The sequence below is a fragment of the Vipera ursinii genome (genome assembly GCF_947247035.1).
Source record: "Vipera ursinii genome assembly, chromosome: 3".
Lineage (NCBI taxonomy): Eukaryota > Metazoa > Chordata > Lepidosauria > Squamata > Viperidae > Vipera > Vipera ursinii.
This window is the reverse complement of record NC_139516.1, coordinates 114,606,253-114,629,840: the sequence shown is the minus strand read 5'-3', so window position 1 is coordinate 114,629,840 and position 23,588 is coordinate 114,606,253. Positions and strand designations below refer to the sequence as shown.

General features: G+C 38.4%; 1 protein-coding gene across 1 annotated transcript in view; it reads right to left on the bottom strand.

The window, feature by feature from the left end:
• Positions 1-23,588, bottom strand: part of KIFAP3 (kinesin associated protein 3) — a 79,929-nt gene that overhangs the window by 43,264 nt on the left and 13,077 nt on the right. Inside the window, exons 6-11 of the mRNA XM_083357538.1 lie at positions 17,895-17,994; positions 17,641-17,765; positions 16,262-16,360; positions 14,371-14,549; positions 11,871-12,033; positions 3,712-3,812 (exon numbers count right to left, since the gene is read on the bottom strand). Coding sequence (XP_083213664.1) covers positions 3,712-3,812; positions 11,871-12,033; positions 14,371-14,549; positions 16,262-16,360; positions 17,641-17,765; positions 17,895-17,994 — 767 coding nt within the window. The remainder of the gene's footprint in view (positions 1-3,711; positions 3,813-11,870; positions 12,034-14,370; positions 14,550-16,261; positions 16,361-17,640; positions 17,766-17,894; positions 17,995-23,588) is intronic.

Genomic DNA, 23,588 nt, shown 5'->3' with positions numbered 1-23,588 from the left:
ATAAGAAGACTGCTTTCAGTGTAACATAACACTAAGCGCAATTATTACAAAAATACTTTTTATCATAACAAGAAAATTCAGAGGGAAAACACAATCATAAAGACATAAGAATTATTTATATGTGAAAGAAGAGGACAGCTCATCCATCTAGCGTAGACAATTTTGCATAGGAAATTTCTTAGAATGACAAGGTAAATACAGTACCACATTTCTAGAATAAAAATAATAAAAATGCCAATGTCTATATACCGTGTTTCCCCAAAAATAAGACCTGTCCCCAAAATAAGACCTAGCTTGATTTTTGGGGTTGGGCCTAATATAAGACCTATCCCCAAAATAAACCCTACTTAAGACCTCGCCCACTCCATCCCACCATAGGTTTTTTGCCAGGCCGGATTGCATGCATCCCGCCCCCCACCTTGCCTGCCGCCGACGCCGAGAGATTGCTAAGAGGTGGCCTGAAGCAAGCAGAGGCTGCCTCTTTTCTATCCCTGCCTTGGACTGGGGAATCCAGCGGGCAGGCGGGGTGTGAGGACTGGCCAGGGTGTCAACCATCAGCTTCTCTCTTTCACCCTCACCCCGAAGCAGCCTCCGGAGGTGGCCTGCACTGCCCCACAGGCTTTGCCGGCTTTCTCTTCCTCTGTGGAAAGGCAGGAAAGAAAGCTGGGCATCCCGACATGCCCCACTCTGGGAGGTGACTCAGGTTTCCCTTGGTCGGGGAGGAAGGCTTTGGAAACTGCCTTTTCATTTCCATCACCCAGGCTTCCTGAAGGTGATGGGAACTGCGGCCCGCCGCAGCTGAAGAGTTTACCTGAGCCACAAAGTTGAATGCACCTGTAAAGCAGTGGTGCACCCTGAGCGAGGAAGCGACGTGAGCTTTGAGGGTGCAAGTGTCTGTATTTCTGGGGCTCATGTGCAGAATTCACACGTCTTCCCATTGGCGTTCAAGGAGGCTAACCGTGGTGAATACAAAACATTTTTTTTAAAAAATAAAGGGACAGAGTACAATACTGATGATGAATATAAATGAAAAGGCAGTTTCCAAAGCCTTCCCCCTCCACCGAGGGAAACCTGAGTCTCCTGGGGGACAGGGCACCGGCCGGGCTGGGCTTTGTGGTGAAAAAATAAGACATTCCCCACAAATAAGCCCTAATGGGTCTTTTGGACCAAAAATAAATATAACATGGTATGTCTCTGGGGCTTTGGAATGCAGGCAATGCTTGTATGGCTTGTCTAGTGGATGAGTTTCCAGCAGCTAGTCTAGAGCCATTCCTGCGCCAACTCAACATTCTGAGAGGAAATTGCTATTTAATTATTTTCTATCACATGATTAATATCCACTTTTAAACAGTGAACTTTTAACAATAAAGTTCTTCATTTTTGACTGGGATAGAGCTCCTCCAGACAGAATTGCTGCACAATTTCTTCCAGGACTTAAAACTCCTGCTCAAAATACAAATAGCAGCTAAGGAATGGTATTCCCCAGATGAATCTGGTGCACTAATTATGTCCTTTCTTAGATTGAGATTCTCTTCTCATAGTCTCTTATGTCTTAGTCACTTAGCCTGTGGACTACTGCAATGCATTCCTCAAGGATCTGCCTTTGAAAACCACTCAGAAGCTGCAGCTGGTCCCAAATGCAGTGTCATAAGAAATTATGGACCCACTTCTGCTGTTTGAGCTGTACTGGTTACCAGTAAGAGTCAGTGAAATTCAAAGTGCTGGTTGTAACCTATGAACCCCTTAATGCAGGCATGTCAAACTGCTGGCCCACGGGCCAAATGAATCATGCCGAAACTGGGCCCACCCCATTGTCGGCAATGGGGGAAAAGTCCCGATACGTCGCGTGACGACACATGATGTTACAAGTTTGACATGCCTGGTTTAATGGTATAGTGCCTTATTGCCTTTCTTCCATTGTTTCTCCCTATTTGATAAGAGCAAACAGAGTAGCCATCTTAAGATAGGTCCTATCTTAACAACATCTTCTAATAGAACCTAGGTGGCACTTTGGAATAGTATCCCAGCAAAGATTCAAGTTGCATCAAACTTGCTGTCCTTTATATAAGTCTTGAAACATAGATGTTCCTCTAGGTCAGACATGTCAAACTCACGACATCACGTGACATTGCACAACGTATCAGAACAGTTTTACCATTGCCAGCAATGGGGTGGGCGTGGCTTCCAGATGACGTGTCTGGCCCATGGGCCGGGGGTTTGACACCCCTGCTCTAGGTGTTGGGTCAAGAAGGGTAAGCCTTGGTGGGAATTGTGTTCTGTTAAGTGTATTAGTCCCCATGCAGCAAGCGTGCAGGCACTGTCCGGCAGCAGCCGCAGCCTGCCAGCCCCTTGGCACAGCGCAGGTAAGTCTGAGTGCAGAGGAAGAGCTGGGGGGAGGCAGGCAATCCAGACACTGTGTGGCCACCTGGCTTGCGGGAGGCTTGTACGGCAGCACTGGCAGCAGGCAGGGCAAGCCAAGAAACGATGGGACAGAGTGGGAGGTGCATCACGATTGCCTGCCTCCCCCCCCTGTGCCTCTGCTTCCGCAGTGTTGCTGATACCGCCTGCGAGCCTTCCGTGAATCAGGCAGCCACACTGCTTCCACGCTCGGACTTACCTACACAGCGCGAAGGGGCTGGTAGCCTGCTGCTGCTGCTGGACACTGTCTGCCCCCCCCGCGCTTGCTGCCTCTTGTGTGCGCACTGGGGATGGAGCACTTGGCCAGGCTGATCACCCTGATACCATGTTTCCCTGAAAATAAGCCCTAATGTGACTTTTGGTGCAAAAAAAAAAGAGAGAGATAAGACCGAGTTTTATTTTCGGGGAAACACGGTATATCTTATACATTTTACTGCTGAAATGTTGAATTATAGGCACTTGAAAAAAGCAAACATCCATTAAAATCTTAAATTTTCAGAAAGCCTTCACAGTAAGAAATCTGAATGCTAAGATCTTCATAAAAAGCAACATAACCCATTAATAATATCACAGATTCATAACAATATTTTATTAAAGATATATTTCACTCTGTCAAAATTTATGTTGGGGATTTCCATATTTATGTGTCAAAATTTCATTATAGAATACTATGGACGTGATCCAACCTAAATGTTACTGTTTACAATAAAGTAATTTTTTTAAATGACTGGACTCCAAAAATACTAAACTAAGGTTAATTTGAGCAATAATTAGATTCATGTTGTATATATGTGTACTAAATATTGAAATGTAACTGGAACAGAAAACTATCAACTAAGCAGAATTACCGGCAAAAGAAAAGTTTTGAATAAACCAGATCAAGAACATTAAGTTACTGAACATATCAATACAATCTAGTGCCTTTACTGAAAAGTGAATGGAAATATAAAATTACAAGGACCTCAGTGTTACTTAAAAATCTCAACAGCAAAGTAGGATAAATATATCCCTAAAAGTTGCCCTGAGATATTTGTAAAATTCTTTTATAAACAGCTGTGTTTAAATACTATCATTATAATTTAAATAGTGCAACCATAATAAAAAATATTTCAGCATTTGCATGCAGAATTAAAGAATATACAACAAAACTGAAAAGACAAAAGCAGCAGCAGAATTAATATCACGTTACTCTGCCCCTTGAGCTTTACTTGGAGACCCACTAGCTGTTGACCCTTGCTTTAATTTAAGGACTTTCAAGATAGAACTAGTATGAAGGAAAAAAAACATACCTACCTGAGGTATACAGTCAGTATAAGCAAACATTGATTTAAAACGATCATCCATGCTTATATGATAGAGAATACACATAGCCACTTGTTTATAATTTTCATTTCCTGGGGGAGGAGGAAACAAAAACATTTAACAATGAGCATCTATATGAATTAGTCACATCTGATTTATATTTAGCCACATTTAGAAACTGTTTTCAAAGCTTATAAAAGGAACAGGGTTTTTTAATGATTATGACTGTTTTTAAAATAAAGTATTTTCAAGGAAATCTTATACTAAGAAGAAAAAAACAAGGGAGCCAGTTTAGAATTTTATATTGCTGTTATATAGTGCATTTATTGTCCTTTATACTCACAGATAAGACAGCCATAGGTAAGTCAATCTTGAATTTTTCACCAAAATATCATGACAATTGCACCAATTATATATAAGCTGACCATTGAAATTTTCATAAGTTTTAATTTTCACAATTGGTTTATCCACAGGTGATGCATTTTTCATAATATTTTCACCATATTCAAGGGTCAGCTTATCTGCAGACAGGCCATGAATATATCAGGACACTTTGAAAAAGTACTACTGCACATACTCGCACATAAGCCAAACCCAGTTTGGCGGGTATATTCTGGAGCCTAAAATTCTCAGTTTATCCACAAGTCTATACTTCTGTTTACTTTCCTCATATGTATTTTATCTTTAGAGTAGGCTAAATGTTGCAAGGATGTAAATTGCCAATTATTTTCCCTTTTATTAGGACCTCCTGCTTCCCCATCCCATCAATTTAAAAAGCTTAGTAACTTGTTCATTAGTTCTATGAATAAAATTTGAGTTGTATACAGAGGGAAGTAGAAAAATAAGATTCTTTGTACAGACCACACACAAATACTTTGGGCACAATTTAGTTAAATGTTTTGGACTGGAATCAACATGAAAAGTATTCTACTAAACCTTTTCACATTATGGAGAAATTCTATACCATTATACCTTTCTAAGTATAGTATAGATAGAACATAAACATTAGCTTTCCAATAAATGTGAAATATTGGATGAAAATAATTTTTCATGTGATCCTATAATACACCTACTTCAGAATATGTCCTCAGACTTCAGATAATGAAAATACTCTTGAAAATCAACTATGGAAAGTTTCTAGAATACGCACTTTACACATCATGCAAGTAAAAAACTAATGATATCTTAATATTCTAAAAAAAAAATTCTGGAGCTACGTTATCCCTGTTTAACCTTATTGAACTGTCTGATTCTCGTGTATGGTATCATATCTTTTCTAGATATGAAAATGTACCTTAGAAAGGAAAAAAAATATATAAAAATTTGCCATATCCTATTTACCATTACCACAGCCATGTTCTTCATTTGAATGTCAGGAAATAGCTAAGCAAAAACTATGGACACCATCTCTACATCTTTCCTTAAGCGCAATGGCCTATTTTAAAATAGTTTCAGTTTATTTTTCAACAAATCATACTTGAAATAAATTGTGAGAGGGGAATTAGAAAGGGACTAGTGGAAGGTGCAAGTCTGGGGAGGGTGTCTGTCATTCTCTCAACTGCATCATTTGCCAGTGAAGGCTGGAATAATCAACAGAATCCCTCCCCACCCACCCCTAGCACTCTCCACAGACAGAAGTTATATTTTATATTATAGTTTTATAATAATTATATTTATAATAATTATAATTATATAATTATGTTATCTTTTTCAGGAAGCCACTGAAGAAAATGAACAAGAGAACGTTTCTGGAGCGATTGCCTATAGTTTATAATGAACTTACAGGTTGTGAGCAGTAACTTGTCCACCATTCTGCATAAGTATTAGTAACACAGTGCTATCATTTGTTTTACGTTAACAACTAAAAAGAGCAAAAACCCATTTATGCACGACTGAAAATGAAAATTAGAATCATCTGTAAATAGAGGCCAAGAATTTTTTTTAAAAAAAATACAAAACCCATCTTTTTTAAAGATAAAGGGTGAAAAATATTAGAAAAAAATCATTAAAATGTCTCATAAGAGACAGAATTTACAAATTAGACTTAAAACCTGAGCCCTAGAAACAACATCCTGGACATCATGCATTACAGATAGACCTCAACTTACAACTATTCATTTAGTGACCATTCAAAGTTACAATGGTACTGAAAAAGTGACTTATGATCAGTTTTCACACGTACAACTGTTGCATCATCGCCATGGTCACATGATTAAAATCCAGACACTTGGCAACTGCCATGTATATATGATGGTTGCACCATCCTGAAGTTATGTGATCAGGTTTGTGACCTGAGAAGCAAAGTCAATGAGGAAGCCAGATTCACTTAACTGTGCTACCAACTTAACAACTGCAATGATTCACTCACCAACTGTGGTAAGAAGTTGTAAAATGGGGCAAAACTTACTTAACAGTTTAGCAACAGAAGTTTGGGCTCAGTTGTGGTTGTAAGTTGATGAATACTTGTATGGCAATAAATCTGAATAATGAGCTCATTAATAAATAAATAAATAAATAAATAAATAAATAAATAAATAAATAAATAAATAAATAAATAATGTTCAGAAATCCTTTTCTCAAGAATTTATTAACCAACTAATTAATGTGAATTTCATTCAATTGTCCTTTGCATTTATAATACCATTCTGAATTATTTGTTCATTCCCAGATGAGGCAAATTAATCCTCAAAATATCAGTCATTAACAGTCAACATCAGTCATTACCAATCACAACTGATTATTCTATGTGAGATATTGCCATTATAAAATATACTCAGTGATTTATAGAAATAATACTGTTTAAATTTGCAGCTGAGGTTCATCTGGAACAGTTGGGGTGGAAAAATATTGTCCCTTGGGCTGTTTCCACACCACATTTTCAACAAATTTAAAGTTCCAAATATACATATCTTGGATCTCAAGTTCAAAATTATTCTAAGCTTTTGAACAGCAAGCCACAAAATAGCAGTTGTGGAGCAGAACTATTTTATTCTGTTCATTAGCACACCACTCCTATAATTTTAAGGCTAGAATTGGGACATACCAGCCTCATTCATCAAAGCCAATTTGAAGCATCTGACCTACAGAATGCATTGCAGTGACTGAAAACTCATACTGTACATATATGCAAGAAGTGTCATATCTGCTTCTGAAGAATCAAAATGTGTTAAAAGAGATATTTAGGAGTTGTTTCTTTGTATAGGAAATGCCTTCTCTTGCTGACTTCAGTCATTTCAAATAGAGAATACCTGTGCTGACACATGGGCGCATACATATTAAGCCATAATTGTTTGGTTTTCACTTGGTGTTATGTGTGACTCCAGGTACTATATGATTTGCAACAATGGTTGAAATTAGCCTTCCCCAAACTCAATGTCCTCTAGTAATACAGAGTTTAATTCCCTACCTCTTAGGGAAATGGTGGGTTAGCCATGCTAGTTAAGCAGTTCTGGGAGTTGCCCTACTTTCAGAAGTACCTAAGTTGGAGAAGTGGTTTAAGTCTCCTGCTGATTGTCTTAATAGTTTTTAGTGGGTTTATGTTTTTAGTTGTGTTTTTTTTTGCTTTTGTATTTTTCATTTCATTATGTGAGTTGGGTGACTACATAAATAGAACAAAATACTGTTATATGTGAAATGCCTGATGAATCACTTATTTGGAAAATGGAATATTTTCAACTACTTTTTACTTTCAACCAAAGTTGGTATTAAAAACCTGAAGTTGGGTATTAAAAACTACTCAGCAATGTAATGCTAGCCATTCTCTTTCTACATGCTATATATGTATTGTATTAACATTATGCTTTTGAATTAAGTTATTTGAGCACATCAAGAATAGGCAGCCTTTTTGTGATCATGGTCTGTATATTGTTGTTAAACCATTTTTTGATTTCTGATGACTGCAGGAGTTGCAAATGTGACACAACAATGCCACTAGAGATTAGGACCAGAATTTTTGAACTGATTTATGAAAGTCAGTAGGGTTCTTTGAAATAAATAAAATTTACGGATTCTACCAAAAGTTTAATGCACCTACAATTCTGCACCACTTTGATTGCTTAAAGGGAAAAAAATCATACCACCGTCATTCATTAAAATACTGAATTCAGAAATATGACTTCCTTAGAAATATAAATTAATTTTGGTGGAAGGTACCTCACCAGTTAGATTTCTTTAAATGTGCACAACTGAAAAAAGTAATACCTGTTGTTATCATTTACTACTCCTGTTTGGGAGACAAAAGATAAAAGACTGTAGTTGTCTTGAAAGAAAATATTTAATACTTTGAAAAACAATGTAGATAGACATTGAAAGCAATGTCATTAGATATCTAGATATAAATATCCAAGAGGAGAATCAGTTTGGTGTAGTGATTATGAAGCTGGTCTAAAAATCAGGAAACTGTGAGACCTAGTCCTGTCTTAAGCAAGAAAGTGAGCAGGATGACCCTGGGCCAGTCACTCTCTCTCAGCCCAATCCAACTCTTGTTTGTTGTGGAGAAAATAGGAGGAAGTATTATGTTCACTGTCTTACATGAAGTAATAAAGGTGGCATAACAATTTAATAAATAAATAAAATGGGGCAGAGGATTCTCCTGTGAAGTTATTTATATTTTATGTTAATTGTTTTAGTAGTAATTAAGGTTTTCTTTTAATTGTTTATTTTACTGTATGCTACCCAGAGTCATATCAGTGAAATGAGCAGCTATATGTACTTAATGAATGAATGAATGAAAGACGGAAAAAATATATGGGGGCGCTGACATAGATGTTGTACATAGTAGCACTAAATCCATCTTCAAAATAAACCCACCTTCAAAATAAATCTGAGTAGTTACCATAGTCTGCAGACCATTTTTTTTTATTCTTCATATGTTATAACCAATTACTGCTAGGAAGAAATGGACACCTCACGCAACATTCACACATAAAATATTGAAACCAGCTGTAGCGGATCTGCTGAAAGAATGAAGGTTTTTCCATTTAATTGGAAAAACAAGAGGAAACATAACATTTTACTGTTATGAGTAACTTTAAGCAATCTTGATAAGGTATTGCTGAACTCTTAAGGCAGGACATATGATTTCTGTTATGTTCTGCCGCATCTAACTTTTACTGTTTGCTCACTTAATTGGGTTGGGAAATGCATGTTTCTTTATAGGATAAATTAGACTTAATTAGAAAAACACTGCTGCTTTTAATAAGTAACTCCTTTCTCATGTGTACATGTAAACTGTTTGCTTAATACAGGGGTGTCAAACTTGATTTCACTGAGGGCTGCATCAGGGTTGTGGTTGACCTTGGGGGGCTGGGGTAGGCATGGCTGGGGTGAACATAGTGGGAGTGGTCAAGTGGTCATGGCCAGGGTGGGTGTGGCCACCTCAAGGTTGCTTGTGTCAGGGGGCGCCTGTGGCAGCCTGGGCAGGGCTAGGGGGATCGTTTCCAGCCTAGGAAGGTGAGACCAGGGCAAGCACTATACCCTTGTCCACCAGAGGAGCCTTGCTGTCCTTCTCAGGCCATGCACAGAACCCCCAGTGATTCAGGCTGCCCAGAGCCCTGGGCAGTGGAAGGCAAGCGCCCAATCCAGCCTTCCCCAAGGGTGCGCCCGACTGCTCCTCATGGCTGTTGCTGATTGGCTTGCTCTCCTTAGCCAAGTTGCTCGTGGTGTGTGCCAGAGGGCAAAATGTGTGGGTCAGAGGGAGACCCACTCCCTGTCCCTGTGAGGAGTCCCGGCTTTGTAACCAAAGCATCCTCAGTGATAGAATGGGAGACAACCAGGAGACATCAGGAGGAGGGGACAAGAAGATGGCAGCAGGGCTGCTTGTGGCCAAGTGCTAAGGCAGGACTTCCCTCAAATGTAGCATTAAATTATTCCTGCTACATAGAAGGGGTCTGTCTAGTTGTTAATTCATTTCACTTATTTTTTTATTTTGCTTGGTTCTGCAGGGTGGTGGGCAAGATCAGATTTTATAGTAATAATCTGATTATTTTCATCTGATTATTTTGTGAATTTGTAATATTTTGAAATTAGAAATTGGGCGCCAAGATTCTTTGTAGCGTTTGTGTTTTTATAGAACATACCTTTGCTATGTCATTTAGCATTGATCTAAATCACATAATTTATTAGAGACAATATGGTATTGAGATGGGAATAATATATATCCCAATATAAAGTATATATTGGAGTCACTTATGTGTGAGTTGGAGGCTATATAAATTTGCTTGATAAATAATAGATAAATAACCATTTCATGTTTTTTTCTGTTCCCTTTTTAATTCTTCTTAGAACATCTTTCTGAAGTTATGAATGTCAAATTAGTCCATTTTGGAGAATCCAATCTGAATGTATTAGAAACCTGCTTGATGAGTTAAAGCAGGGGTGTCAAACTCAATTTCATTGAGGGCCGCATCAGCATTGCAGTTGCCCTCAAGGGGCTTGGGTGGGTATGGCCAGGGTGGGCGTGGCCTACTGGGTGGGTGTGGCTAGAGTGCATATGGCCTACTGGGTGGGCATGGCCAGCTCTACATCGTTCGCATCAAGGGTGCCTATGGGGGCCTGGGCAGGAGTTGGACAGATCTGAGGGTCTCTGGCAGGGGGAGGGTCTCTGGGCCAGGGCCAAGGCAGTGGAGGCCGTTCCCTCACTGTTTCCAGGATGGCTTCGCGGGCCACATGAAACCACTTCGCGGGCCGGATCCGGCCCCCGGGTCTTGTGTTTGACATGTCTGAGTTAAAGGCATCATCTTATTAGTTCTGTTACAACTTAGGCCTGGAAAATTGAAAACAGAACTTATTGCTGGATAGATTGATGGATGGAACCTATTGTTAAGTCAACCATACTGAGGTCCAGCACTAGGTAAGGCATATATTTCCTTTAGCCTCATTAAATGAGACACAGATACAATGTCACTGTCATTCAGAAATACTTAATATTACTTAAATTCAGAGAGAAGAAATGTTTTAGCTGATGCATTTATAATTTTGAGAATAAGCTGTAAGTGCTCTCACAGAATGACTGCCATGGAAAACACTGCTTATTCAAAAACCTGTTGGCTTCATTGGTGAAAAATCATTCATAACTTATTTGTGTGTTAAATTATACAATAATTATTCAGGAAGAGAAAGCAAACTGCAGCAGCCCTTCTAGCTCTCAGGATGCTCTACCATCCTAACATCTTTCCTTTCCATTCCCTAAGCAGGCATGGATGCTTCCAAACAAAGCATTGGATGATCTAGTTTCCAACATCTTTGATATTTGTATGAGCCCCAGATGCACTTCTGTAAAGAAAGGGGGAGGTAAAGGCTGTTCCTTTGTAGCATGCCAGTTTCTCACTCAGTTAAGATTAAAAAAAAATCGACTGAGATGGGAAGCAAACTGGCATCAAGGGAGCTCCCCCATGAGCTTCAGATGGCCCAAGATCTCCAGTCCTTTCGCCGCGGCCTCAAAACACTCCTTTTCCACCTGGCTGACCTAGACTGACAGGGATTTTAATTATATTTACAATTCTAACTTTACTCTAATTTATTTTAATTTATTTCAAATTTTATTTTTAACTTACTGTACAGAGACCTTTAAGTTTTGTTGTTGTTAGCCGCCCTGAGTCCCTCGGGAGACACACACACACACACACACACACACACTGATGCCTAATACATAAATGGAGTAGGGCTTAATCTATTACCTGTTTTTCTCAATGACATGTAGAAGATGATAATAGCTTGCAGAAAATGTATTTTTTCTGTTGGTTAGATTTTTCTTCCATCTTTATTATTTCATAAATAACCCAAGGCAGCGAATATACCTAACATTCTTCCCTCTCCCTCTTTTTCTCCACAACAACCACCCTGTGAGGTGGGGTGGCCTATGAGACAATGATTGGCCCAAAGTCATTTAGAGAGCTTTCATGTCTAAGATGGGACTAGAACAGTCTTCTGGTTGCCAGGCTAGCACGTTAACCACTACACCAAACTGGCTCTAAAATAAATCATAAATAATAATAAAGTAATAAAAATCAACAGACTTTGCAGATAAAAATATTGAATTACTGGTCAAGCTAATCAATAGAAAAACATAATTCATAAAATTTCAATAAACAATGGAGCATGATTATTAAGACCAATGTTAAGTTTCATAGTGAGAAAAGAATGAAATCTACCCAACAATGCAGTGAGTTTTGGAAGAAGTCCAACTTGCACCATCTTGTTTCTCAAGCCTGTGTCAAAGGAAAGGTTCAGTAAAAGTCTAAGAGTAATATTCAGAAGATCTTCATGTTCACATGGTATCATTTTCACCAGTTTGTCAATTATATCCATTTCAACCTATGGAAGAAGCATGGAAAAACACAAAGACTTTTTGAAATATTGCTAACATTTAACACAAACTGAAGAATAAATGTTAACAGACAAATATCTCTCCATTATGTACCAATAATTATATTAAAAAAAATTGGTTTGTTGGAATATCTCATGAATTGTTTACGGATTTTCTTCATTCATCAAGTACAGATAATTTAACTATCCTTAATACATTTTAGTATATTAAGTTGAAATAGTTAGTTTCAATTTTTTTCAATTTTCAATTTTTTTCAATTTATTCAATTTTTCATTCAACTTCCATTCTGAGATACTGTATATCTACTTTAGGGAACAAGGTATTACACTGCTTCAAATAAAGTATATCATGTTCAAAAATGTATCATTTTAAATTACTTTTAATATTTGCATTTTGTTTTAAAAGTGGTATTTCCAAATACCTATAATCACTATTAATCCAGAAGAGACATTTGATCATGATTAAAAGGTAAAAAGGCTGAGAATTTTAACTGGGGTTCTATTTTCAGGGATAATTTAATCTTTTTAATTGTCTTTTAACTTTTGTATTTTGTATTGGTGTGATTTTAAAATGCCCTGTAAACCGCCCTGATTCCTTCGGGAAAGGGCGGTATATAAATCTAATAAAATAAAATAAATAAATAAAAAATAAATTAAACATCTCATCTTTTCATTTAATTGAATACAAATTTACTCAATAAAAATCAAGCTTTCGTTGGCTAACTGCCAACTTCGTCAGGATGGAAACGCTGGGGTGGGGAGATCGGTTTATACTGTTGGTGTCTGCACTCTGCTCATGGAGCGCATCACCGGTCTGTTTGTTGAGGTTGGCCGTATTTCTTTGAGTTGTGCATCCGTTTTGGGGGGATGTAGTTGTCTCTGGGTGTCTGTTGTCAAAAGTGAATTGCTGATAGTTCCATGTGTTGTAGCCATAGCTCTAGTCATTGCCCGTGTTCTCATACCAGAGGTTCTAAATGGTTGTTGCTCTTCTTCCCTGTGTTCTACATTGCAGGGTGGTTGTGTGCTTGTGCAATCTTGATTTTGATACAATGAGGCACTCTGTGAATGCTTGCGCTGTTTGCCTTCATATCACGCACGTCGTTCCACTTCCCAATTCCTTAAAGCCTGGCATGCAGGGGGGGGGGAAGATCCACTCCCCAATGAAGAAAAATCCTCGGTTGTGTATAAGATGTCATGCCAGAACTGCAATTGCTATTACATTGGGGAGATGGCAAAACGACTGAGGACTAAGGTGCATGAACACAAGCTCGCTATTAGAAGACAAGAACATCATTCACAGGTGTGGGCACACATGGCTACACATAACCACGTCTTTAATCTAACAGGGACCGAGACAATTGCCAGTGACAACACTAAAGGCGGCCACTTGTTTAAGGAAGCTTGGTTTTCAAATCACTCCTCTATCAACCGGCACATAGACCTCCCCCCTGCATACCAGGCACTAACGAATTGGGAAGAACGACATGCGCGATATGAAGGCAAACAGCGCAAGCATTCACAGAGCGCCTTGGTGGAGCAGAGGGCTAATGCCTCCTTAAGTAACACCAGCTGCCTGCAATTAGTGCAGGTTCGCGTCCCACCAGGCTCAAGGTTGACTCAGCCTTCCATCCTTCCGAGGTAGGTAAAATGAGGACCCAGATTGTTGGGGGCAATTAAGCTGACTTTGTAAAAATGCCGCTTGGGGGGGGGGCGAAAGCCATAATAAGCAGGCATATACATAGAATGAAGGCTATTGCTAAGCACATTGATTTGTGCTTCTTAAGATTGTAAGCCACCCTGAGTCTTCAGAGAAGGGCGGGATATAAATGGGATTTTTTTTAAAAAACACAGTATAAATACGATCTCCCCACCCAGCATTTCCATCCTGACGACGTTGGCAGTTAGCCAACAAAAGCTTGATCTTTTAGCAATAAAAACTGTTTTTCTTATTTCATTCCAGTATTCGCTTAGTTTGTTTATATATATATATATAAACCAACTTATATCAGTTGAACCATCTATTCCAGTACATTATGGTATAATTTATTACAAGTCACGGTGTCCTTTTAAGAAAGACACCTGAAATTTCGTTTTCTCCACTTAATGAACCTGAGATTTTTCTGCATAATAAGTATGTTCTGTTTCTTAAACAACTATGTGACTTTTCTCCATGGAAACAAATAAAGCAACAAAGTATCTGATGTATAGTATAGGTCACTCAGCAGATAAAAACAAAATGAAAACTAGAAGAAATTTTATTATGCTTTGTTGACTAGCTTTCAGCTTATGGTAACAATATTTCAATAGAAAACTATAAAATTATACCATATCATTTTTGTTTTCCATAAAGATGCTGAGTTTCTTCAGAAATGACACAACCAATATTAACAGTTCAAAGTTATCTCGGTCGAGTGCTTTCACCAACATATGGACAATGTTCTTGTTCCTCATCTTCAATTCAGTTCGTGTGTCCTCAGCAAGATTTAGCAGCAAATAAAGAGCAACTGATTCATCAGCAGGCAAAAATAAAACACACAATTGAGAGATTATGAGTATTCTCTATTCACTTTTTAAGTCATGAATTCTTTCAAGCATCTGGGCCATCTTCAGCAGAGAATAATTGCCAAAAAAGAATATGCTGGTTTTATTAACTAGCCTGTTTCTGCAAAATGTACGTTTATAGGAGAAAATGTGTACTCTTTGTCAAGCCCCTTGGCCTTGCCACTTCAGGGAGGGGGGAGGGAGACAACTCTAATTATCATAACATAAATTAATATGGATTAGTCCAAATTATTTTAATATGAGCTCTTATTATATTCATCAATACCAACTCTTTTGTATGTACTATATACTGTGTACAACAATATAGTGAACTTAAGCTTAAAAGATAAATCAACATATCTGCATTGTCCATTTCCCAAATGTGTGCTTTTTATTTCTCTGAAGCTTTTCAAAAATCAATTTTTATACATGTCAGCACTGTCAAGAAACCAAACTAAGAAACAGATCCAGTGAAGATCTAAACTATTTTTAATTAGAACAATTGTAATAATAAAATGTTGAAAGTCTGAATGTGCTACATTTCCCCCTCTTTTATCTTCACTGAAATTGGGGAGGGGAGGGGGCAGTGGGCTCTATGAGACATTTTCACAAATGTTTCTTGGCCTGCCGTTATCTTTCCTTTGTCTGATTGTTCCCTTGGTAGCAGACCTTCCTTCTGACCAAGGCCACCCTCTTTATCCACCACAAGGCAACATCTTTTGGTTGCACTGAACTGAAATCATAACTGTTAGCAATTAAACCAATAAATGATTAAAGTGACTTCTGTTAAATATATTATCTTCACAAAAATAATGCACATTAATATAAGTTTCTGAACATTTTTTTCATCCATATTTTGAGCAGAAATAAGTCAAATTAATTAGCTGCATTTTCAAGTTACAATCAGATTACATACTTATACATTCTACTTTAATTAATAAATACTGGGGATCGTATTCTTCCTATTCCACAGTTATTGCAATACTTCCTGACTTTCAAGAAGAAGAAACATTAGATGCACATAAGAAGAAACATTAGGATACATATAGGTGATGAGTATCTGCAGAGGAAAGGAAAGGATAGTGTCTGAGGTGATCTCTGCCTGTCTCCTTTTCTCTCTTGGAATTTTTCTGACAGGCTATTTAATGGCACTGATCTTCAGGAGGAATGAAAGTACTTACTAGTGGGAGTATTTTCATCTAATGAGCATTCAGATCTAACAATAAACTCTCAGAAACTCTTTCTCTGCGCAATATATTTTCATTTACAATACTGAGTATCAGTTTTTAACCAGCTTCTAGAATTTGCTTCTCCATTATTATTATATACACAACGTGAAATTATTAATTCCACCATGTTATATTTAACCCAAAAAGTGAACATGCCTTATATAAACATACTTTAATAGTCATTAGCTGATACATCATTGGTTTAACCTATGTTCTTAGCGTTCTTAATTATTAATGCGCTAACTTTAAAGGGAGTGCTACAAATGGACAACTAACTTTTTAAACTTTTGGTAAACAAAGATAAACACTACTTAAAATGAGTTCTAAGTCATTCAAATAGCTGCAATTCTAACAAACAGACTAAGCTATGCCATCTTTCAGACTTTCCCATAATTTCTCTAAATGCGGAGAAACTATATTGAATAACTGGGAATCAAAATTTGTACCTCGAAGAAGTTGTTCTTGCTTAACCACCAGACCTTGGTACTTTTTAAAGGTTTTTTCATATTCTTTTTTCAGTGTTTGATTTTCAGGATCTTCATCAAGTGATATTTAGAGATAAGGATATGCCCAACACTTAAGAAATGTAAAACCTATCAAGTGCTTTTTGATCATGAGGAGATGCATGTGTCCTGTAGGAGTACCTGCTGCAATTACAAGAGGCTATATGCATATAGCGTAAGACAAGAATCTTAAGAATTCATGATTACCTTGTTCAGAAAGACTAAAGGCACATGCTATATTATCACTCCCATTGGTTTCTCCTGCTTGTAAGAGCAATTAAACCAGTCACCAATGTTCTTGTAATATGTTATAAGCAGGAACTCTGGATTACTTTCCCACTAATCGAAAGTAAGACCTTACCAAAAACAACCCAGGAATTCCAGTTCATACACAACACAAACCAAACACCGAATGGGTTTCCATTACTTGCTTAGCTATTTCTGTGAGCAGGAAGGAAGCACGTATGAGTGAGCCATGATTATCAGTGTATTGTCTGTAATAAGCAAGAACTATTTGGACATTTTGTGATGTATGAACAGCCTCAGTAATTGCCAGCCAATATAAATACAGCTATTAAAAAAACAGATTTGCTGCTACTTTGTTGATTTAACCAATCTACTAAAATCTTAGTTCTCTGCACTAACGTCAAAAAAAGGGACCATCACAGACCAATACTAATTTCTTGTAGCAATTGCTAAACTAATATAACCATTAAAATAAAACATTTTTCTATCTATACAGAAAACATGCTAATATTCTATTCATTTGCTGTGGGTGCTCCGGCATTCTCTGTGGGTGCTCCGGCATTATGGAACCAACTGCCGGTTGAGCTCCGGATTGCATCAGACCTCCGATCCTTCTGCCGCGGGCTGAAGACCCACTTATTTGAATTAGCTGGTCTGGCCTGATGGGGGAATATGGGTTTTTAATTGGTTTTTTAGTATTTCATTATTGTTGTATTTTAATTGGGCACTGGTTTAATTTCCTTTTAACTTTTGTATCTTTTGTAACTTTCACAGGCCCTGTGAACCGCCCTGAGTCCCTTGGGAGAAGGGCGGTATAGAAATCAAATAAAACAAACATAACAGATCCTATATATTCAAAAAGGTACCATTCTCATAAATCACATATTCAATCTTGAAAGCATTACTAAAATATTTTATTTAAAAATTAAAGGATAGGAGAATCTAAAGAACAACCAAATGAGTATGCAGAACAAACACAACAAGCTGAATAAAATGAAGTAGACTGCTCTAAGTTATAAAAATATGTTGGATTCATGCTTGTCCATTAATCTACTAACAACAGCAAACAAGGATATCAGCTTTCTTCTTCTTGGTAAGTTCCTCTTGCCAGAGTTCATGCCTCTTTAGCTCATGATCAATGATGTTCATGCAAAGAGCTCCAATTTTATAGTGTGTTATCAGTCCATGAAACTGAGAAAAGCTACATTAAAAAGAAATAAATCAGAGTACTGGGTCCAGAGTAAATTCTATATTAACCCACAAGCATAACTTAATAACCACTGCTTCCAGAACATGTTGACTTACATACAGTACATGTTACTATACATACCTGGAAAAGCAGAAAAATATATATATTATATTAGTAGCAAGTTCTACACTTTGTTTCCAATCCTCTCGCAGAACCCTGGCCAAAGCACCCAATGCAGTTTCTAAAAAGTAAGAAGAAAAGTACTGTCTCAACAATAGCATGAAGTTCATATTTCTAATGCACTATAGTATGTCTTCTGCCTAATGACTGAATCAAACAAAGGGTAGCATCAATCAGGGTTGAAGAATTAAGAGTACGAATAATCTCTGTTCATTTCAATATGAACCTAGTAATAAAAAAAAATATTCTGCAAGGCTGACCAACATGTGAACCTTTCAATGGTCAAGCTAGCTGGTCTCGCCACTTTTCTCAAGGAAGTTCTGCCTGCTGCCTCTCTGAACTGCAAAGCCCTGATAACAAGCTTATAGTTTTCTTTTTCCTAACCTTTCTGCTATTTAACAGTGTGGCTATTCCCATTTCAACAAGGTAATTGCTCCAACCTCCTTCACATTAAGGATATAATTGACCACCCAGCCTTGGAGAACAAAGTAGTTAATCTTTTGCTCTCTCTCTCTCTTTAGCCATATGATTGTTCTATCGATTGGTTTCTCCCATTCATTCTGAAGAGCAGGAACTATCCCTGATTCCCACATGCATGCTTTTGTTGATATGAATACGTAACTGTCAATTCCAGGATAGTGCTGGATGGGAAGAGGGAACCTGGGGTTATAAAAATATGCATCAGAAGATTTATAAACACAAGCCATGGACATGATGAAAGGCTCTCCTGCCATTGTCTGTCATGGATGAACAGGATGAGAGCTCCCTCAATATACTGCTTGTATAACATCACTTCATTTAATACAGCTTATATTTTATTGTAATTGTGGCATCTATAGATCATGGCTTTTTTTTCCAGGAGCTCACTGATGTAGTCATCATATAGAAAACCTGCAGGGGGAAAAAAATCTGTGATACTAGGTACAGGAAGAAAGCTCAGAGACAGTTATTGGGTTAGTCAACTATAGAGATCTGAGCACTCATGGGAAGGTTCATTGAGCTGTGTGGACTCCCATGAGAATAGCTAGAATTGGACATTTCTCCAGCTACTCTGCAAAAAATGATATCTCAACTCGAGTCAGGGTCCCTCATGGAGAGAAAAAGGGAGTTGCATTAGTAGGTTGAATAAGAGAGTGACATGGCTTCCGGTTCTGCACAGCTAGCGCTACAGCTGAAGGATCGAGACAATCAGAGCCCTACAGCTGATTTCTCTCTGTTTGGGGACCCTAAATGGGCCCAAAGCCATCCCGGAGAGCTGGCAAGGAAGGAGGGAAGCCCCAACAATCTTGGGGAAATGGTGGTCAATCCAGACGTCTGCGGAAAGCTCTGCAAAAACTGTCAGAAGAAAGGCTAGCGTCATTTGTGACTCTAGCCCAAGCTACATGCAGCCAAACCAAAAAGCACTAAACTAAGTGTGATTGTAAACAGCGTGAATGAACTGGGTAAGAATATTGACTTTCTCTCTTCTACCTGACTGATTTCCTGAGAAAAAAGAAAAAAAACCCAGAAGTAAAAATCCTCCTCAAAGTGAGGGGGGGAGTCTTTGTTCCACCCTCCTCTAAATGGAAGCGGCGAATTAAGTTTATGGGAAAAAATACAGAAAATTGAAAGATGGACTGGTGCTGACATCTAGTGGTGGATGAAAATACTGCCCTAAATATACAGCCCAGAAAGAAAAGCCTGTTGTCGTGACCTTCAGGGCTTTGATTAAACAAAGAGCAGCTGTGACAAAAGAAAAGAAAACATTGTGGACTATCTACAAAGTGAGAACTATAAAACTTAGAAAAAATTGACCTTCCTGGATTATAAATATTTTTTAAATTGTGACTTTAAAGTGATTGGCAGATAAAGGATTTTTGGTCATTATGGAGCATCAGAGATCTGCAGAAAGAACATATCAAGAAAAAAATACTTACCAGAAGGAAATGTATGTTCTGTTACAACAAATGCAAATGATATTAACAAACCATGAGGAAATTAAAAATGAATTTGAAAATTTAAATGAATCCATTCTCAATTTAACGTCACAAATGATCAGAAAACAAAAAGAGAGAGACCAGAGGTCCCCAACCTTTTGGGCACCAGGGATCAGTTCCGTGGAGAAAGTTTTTTCCATGGACTGGAGAATGCATGGTTTTGTGTGTAGCCTGCATCCCATGGATGGGGCTTTGCTTGTTTGTGCAGACTGGTTGCTGGCATGCTGTGGCCCAGTACCGGTCCATGGACTAGGGATTGGGGACCCCTGAAGCAGACAACTGAATATAAGCTAGTGCAGAGCTTTTCAACCTTTTCACCCACTGTACCACTTTTAGGATATGGCAACATCCGAGTACCACCAGTCGCCTAGTAAGGTGTCAAAAACTTGATGACCAAAAAAAAAAGAAAAGAAAAAAGTGATGAAATACAGGTAGTCCTCGACTTACAACAGTTCACTTAGTGACTGTTCAAAGTTACAATGGCACTGAACAAAGTGTCCCCCAAGCCACAGCCGAGCAAGATACCCACCTGCCCGCCCAGTGGCACTCTTCTTCCTGTCCAAGGTTTTCATTGTTGTGAGCATTTCTGTTGAGGATTGGCAACAGGGGTGGGGTGGGGGGTGTTTGGTTTTATTCCCCCCCCATCTGCTGGGTGGTTGCAGCAGGTTTTGGTCACTTCACATGACCCTGGGACACTGTGACCGCCATAAATATGAATCAGTTGCCAAGCATCCAAATGTAAATCACAAGACCCTGAGGATGCTGCAACATTCCAGCTGATCGGCGCTTCTTCTGGGCTCAGCTGAAGTGCCAGGATCAGCGCCGAGCTCCAGCTGGAGCCTGGCACTGATCCTGGTGCTTCCGCTGAGCCCTGACAGCCCTGCAGCTCCAGCCGTCTCTCGCTCAGGCTTGTGCGATGCTGCCACCAGTTCAGCTCATTCCCCTCCCGCCCACACTTTTCTAGGATGGTCGCGTACCACCTGCCAGGTGTCAATGTACCACAGGTGGTACCCGTACCACTGGTTGAAAAGCCCTGAGCTAGTGGAGACCCAAGTGGAGAAGGACTTACAAGAATCATTGAACATGGAAAAGATAACTTGTACTCTAAGACCACAAAATAAATTTGAGGACAAGGAAAAAGATTTGTCAAAATGGATTGCTGAGCTGTTGGGAGTACCACAAGAAATGGGGAGACAAGAGATGATGAGAGAAATCTTCAATGAATATGAAGGGGCAAAATCTTTTTACAAAGACATGATGTTTGATTTGCCTACTATATATACAACAATATTTACAAGATTATGGAAAGACTCTTTGATGCAAAGGAATATATTGATTGGGAGAGATGCTTGGCAAAAGAAGAGGGCTAAAGTGAGATTTGAGGAATTAGATGATGGGGTGTATCAGAGGGAATATTTAAAAATTAAACACTTGTTTGAATATGGCAGAAGAAATAAAAAGATTTTAGTTTAAGAGGGATGAACTCTCTAACTACAACAGTATTTTTTTCTTTTCTCTTTTTTATTTTGTTTTTTGATATGAGAAATATAAAAATGTTTGGGATGATCCATATAAAGGAAATGTTTTAGATATTTAAATGTACGGTAATTGATTTTAAGAAAATTCCAATGGATAACTGAAAAGGGGGAAAATGTTAGATGATTGGATTTATTAAATGGAATATTTAAAGATTAAACATAGGTTTAACTATGGGTAAAAAGAACAGAAAAAAATTGGAAATAAGTGTATACTAGTTCAAGAGGGATGTGTATTTTAAGTAGTATATTATTTTTTTATTTTTTCTCCCCTTTTTCTCTCTCTCGTGTCTTTTCTTTTTCTATGTTTTTCTTTTGTGTCTTTTTCTTACTTATTTTTTAAGACATGAAAATAGATTTAAATACTTTAAGGTAATTAACTATCGGAAAATTTAACCAGTAGAAATGTTTTGAACACTGTAGGGAAAATAAATTTAAATAAGAATTGTAAACAGGATTTATGACGAGGCAACCAAGATGACCAGATAGAAAAGAAGCATAATATTGATGTGATTATTATTGGTAGAAATTTTAGAAAAATATATTTAATTGTTACCTATCAAATTAATAAGAATTGCATTAATTTAAGGTTGCAAAGAGAATATTATTGGAAGAAGAGAAAATCAAGCAAAGCTATTATGTGGACTCTGGAATATAGAAACTAACTGTTAGTGATTACTTTGTAAACATAAACCCAGACACCATACTGTTTATCAAATAACAAGGTGTTTTATGTTAAAAAATCAATAAAATATATTTTTTTAAAGTGACATGGGTTGATGGGATGCTTATTGGACTGGACCATCCAGAATGTTTGGTGCACTCAAAATGAAATCCACGAACATGAGACCATGGATCATTGTATAAGCCTAAAACCAGCTTAGGGAATTGGGCATGCTAGCAGCATGCTATACAATGGAATTCCTGGGACCCAACACGGAATTATCTGGTGTGGACATGAAGCTTATACTGCTGAAAAATAATCTCACACAGTATAAGATCCATTTTTGAGCATTTTGAGATCTGTGGTAGACCAAAGGATCGGGGATGTGGGAACTATATTTAACCACGTAGCTTAGGCAAAGGAGAAGAAAAGCAGTGTAACTAATAAAGCAAGTCAAGCATGGGTGAAAGGGGGCTGTCAAAGTCAGTAAACAACTGATATGAATCTACCTCATTAAGCATCCCCATAGGGAAGATAGAAAAGCAGCCCAATCCCAAACTATTTGAATAGGTTCTATGGATCCAGAGAAAGAAGAGAACCACAATAAAATAATGCTCCTATCTCCAACACATGGAGACACCCAGAAGGATACCATGGTCAACAGCATCAAAAGCCACTGAAAGATCAAAAAGCACAAGGATGGATGTACCATCAACATCCCAGCTCCATCACAAGTCATCAGGAAGCATGACCAAGACTGTCTCAATACTAAATTCTAGCCTAAAACTAGACCAAAATGAATCTAGATTATGGGTGTCTAATCTTTTGGCTTGGCTGGGCTGCATTGAAAGAACAAGGTTTGCATTGAAAGAACAAGGTTTGAGCCGCATATAAAATATATAATATACCGTATTTTTCGGACCATAAGACGCACCGGACCATAAGACGCACCCAGTTTTTAGAGCAGGAAAACAAGAAAAAAAAATCTTTCTCCTTCTCTCTCTCTCCCTCTCTTTCTCTCTCTCTCTTTCTCTCCCTCCCTCTCCCATTGTCCCTTCCTTCCTTCCTTCCTTCCTTCCTTCCTTCCTTCCCTCCCTCCCTCTTTGTCCTTCCCTCTCTGCATTAGAGCAGTACCCGCGGAGGCGGCCCTGCAGCCCGGCTTTCTCTTGCAGAAAGCAAGCTGAAATGGAGTGAGGGAGATTGTCAGAAATGCGAATCGGCCAATCTCGCGCTCCTGCAAACTCCCTCGCTCGGTTTCAGCTTCCCTTGCTACAAGAGAAAGCAGGCTGAAACGAGGCAGATTGCAGCAGCGCGAGATCAGCCGATTCGCATTCCTGGCAATCTCCCTCACTCCGTTTCAGCCTGCTTTCTCTTGTAGCAAGGGAAGCTGAAACCGAGCGAGGGAGAGTGCAGGAGCGTGAGATCGGTGTTTCTCAGCACGTGCCGATTTGTGCTCCTGACAATCTCCCTTGCTTTCCAC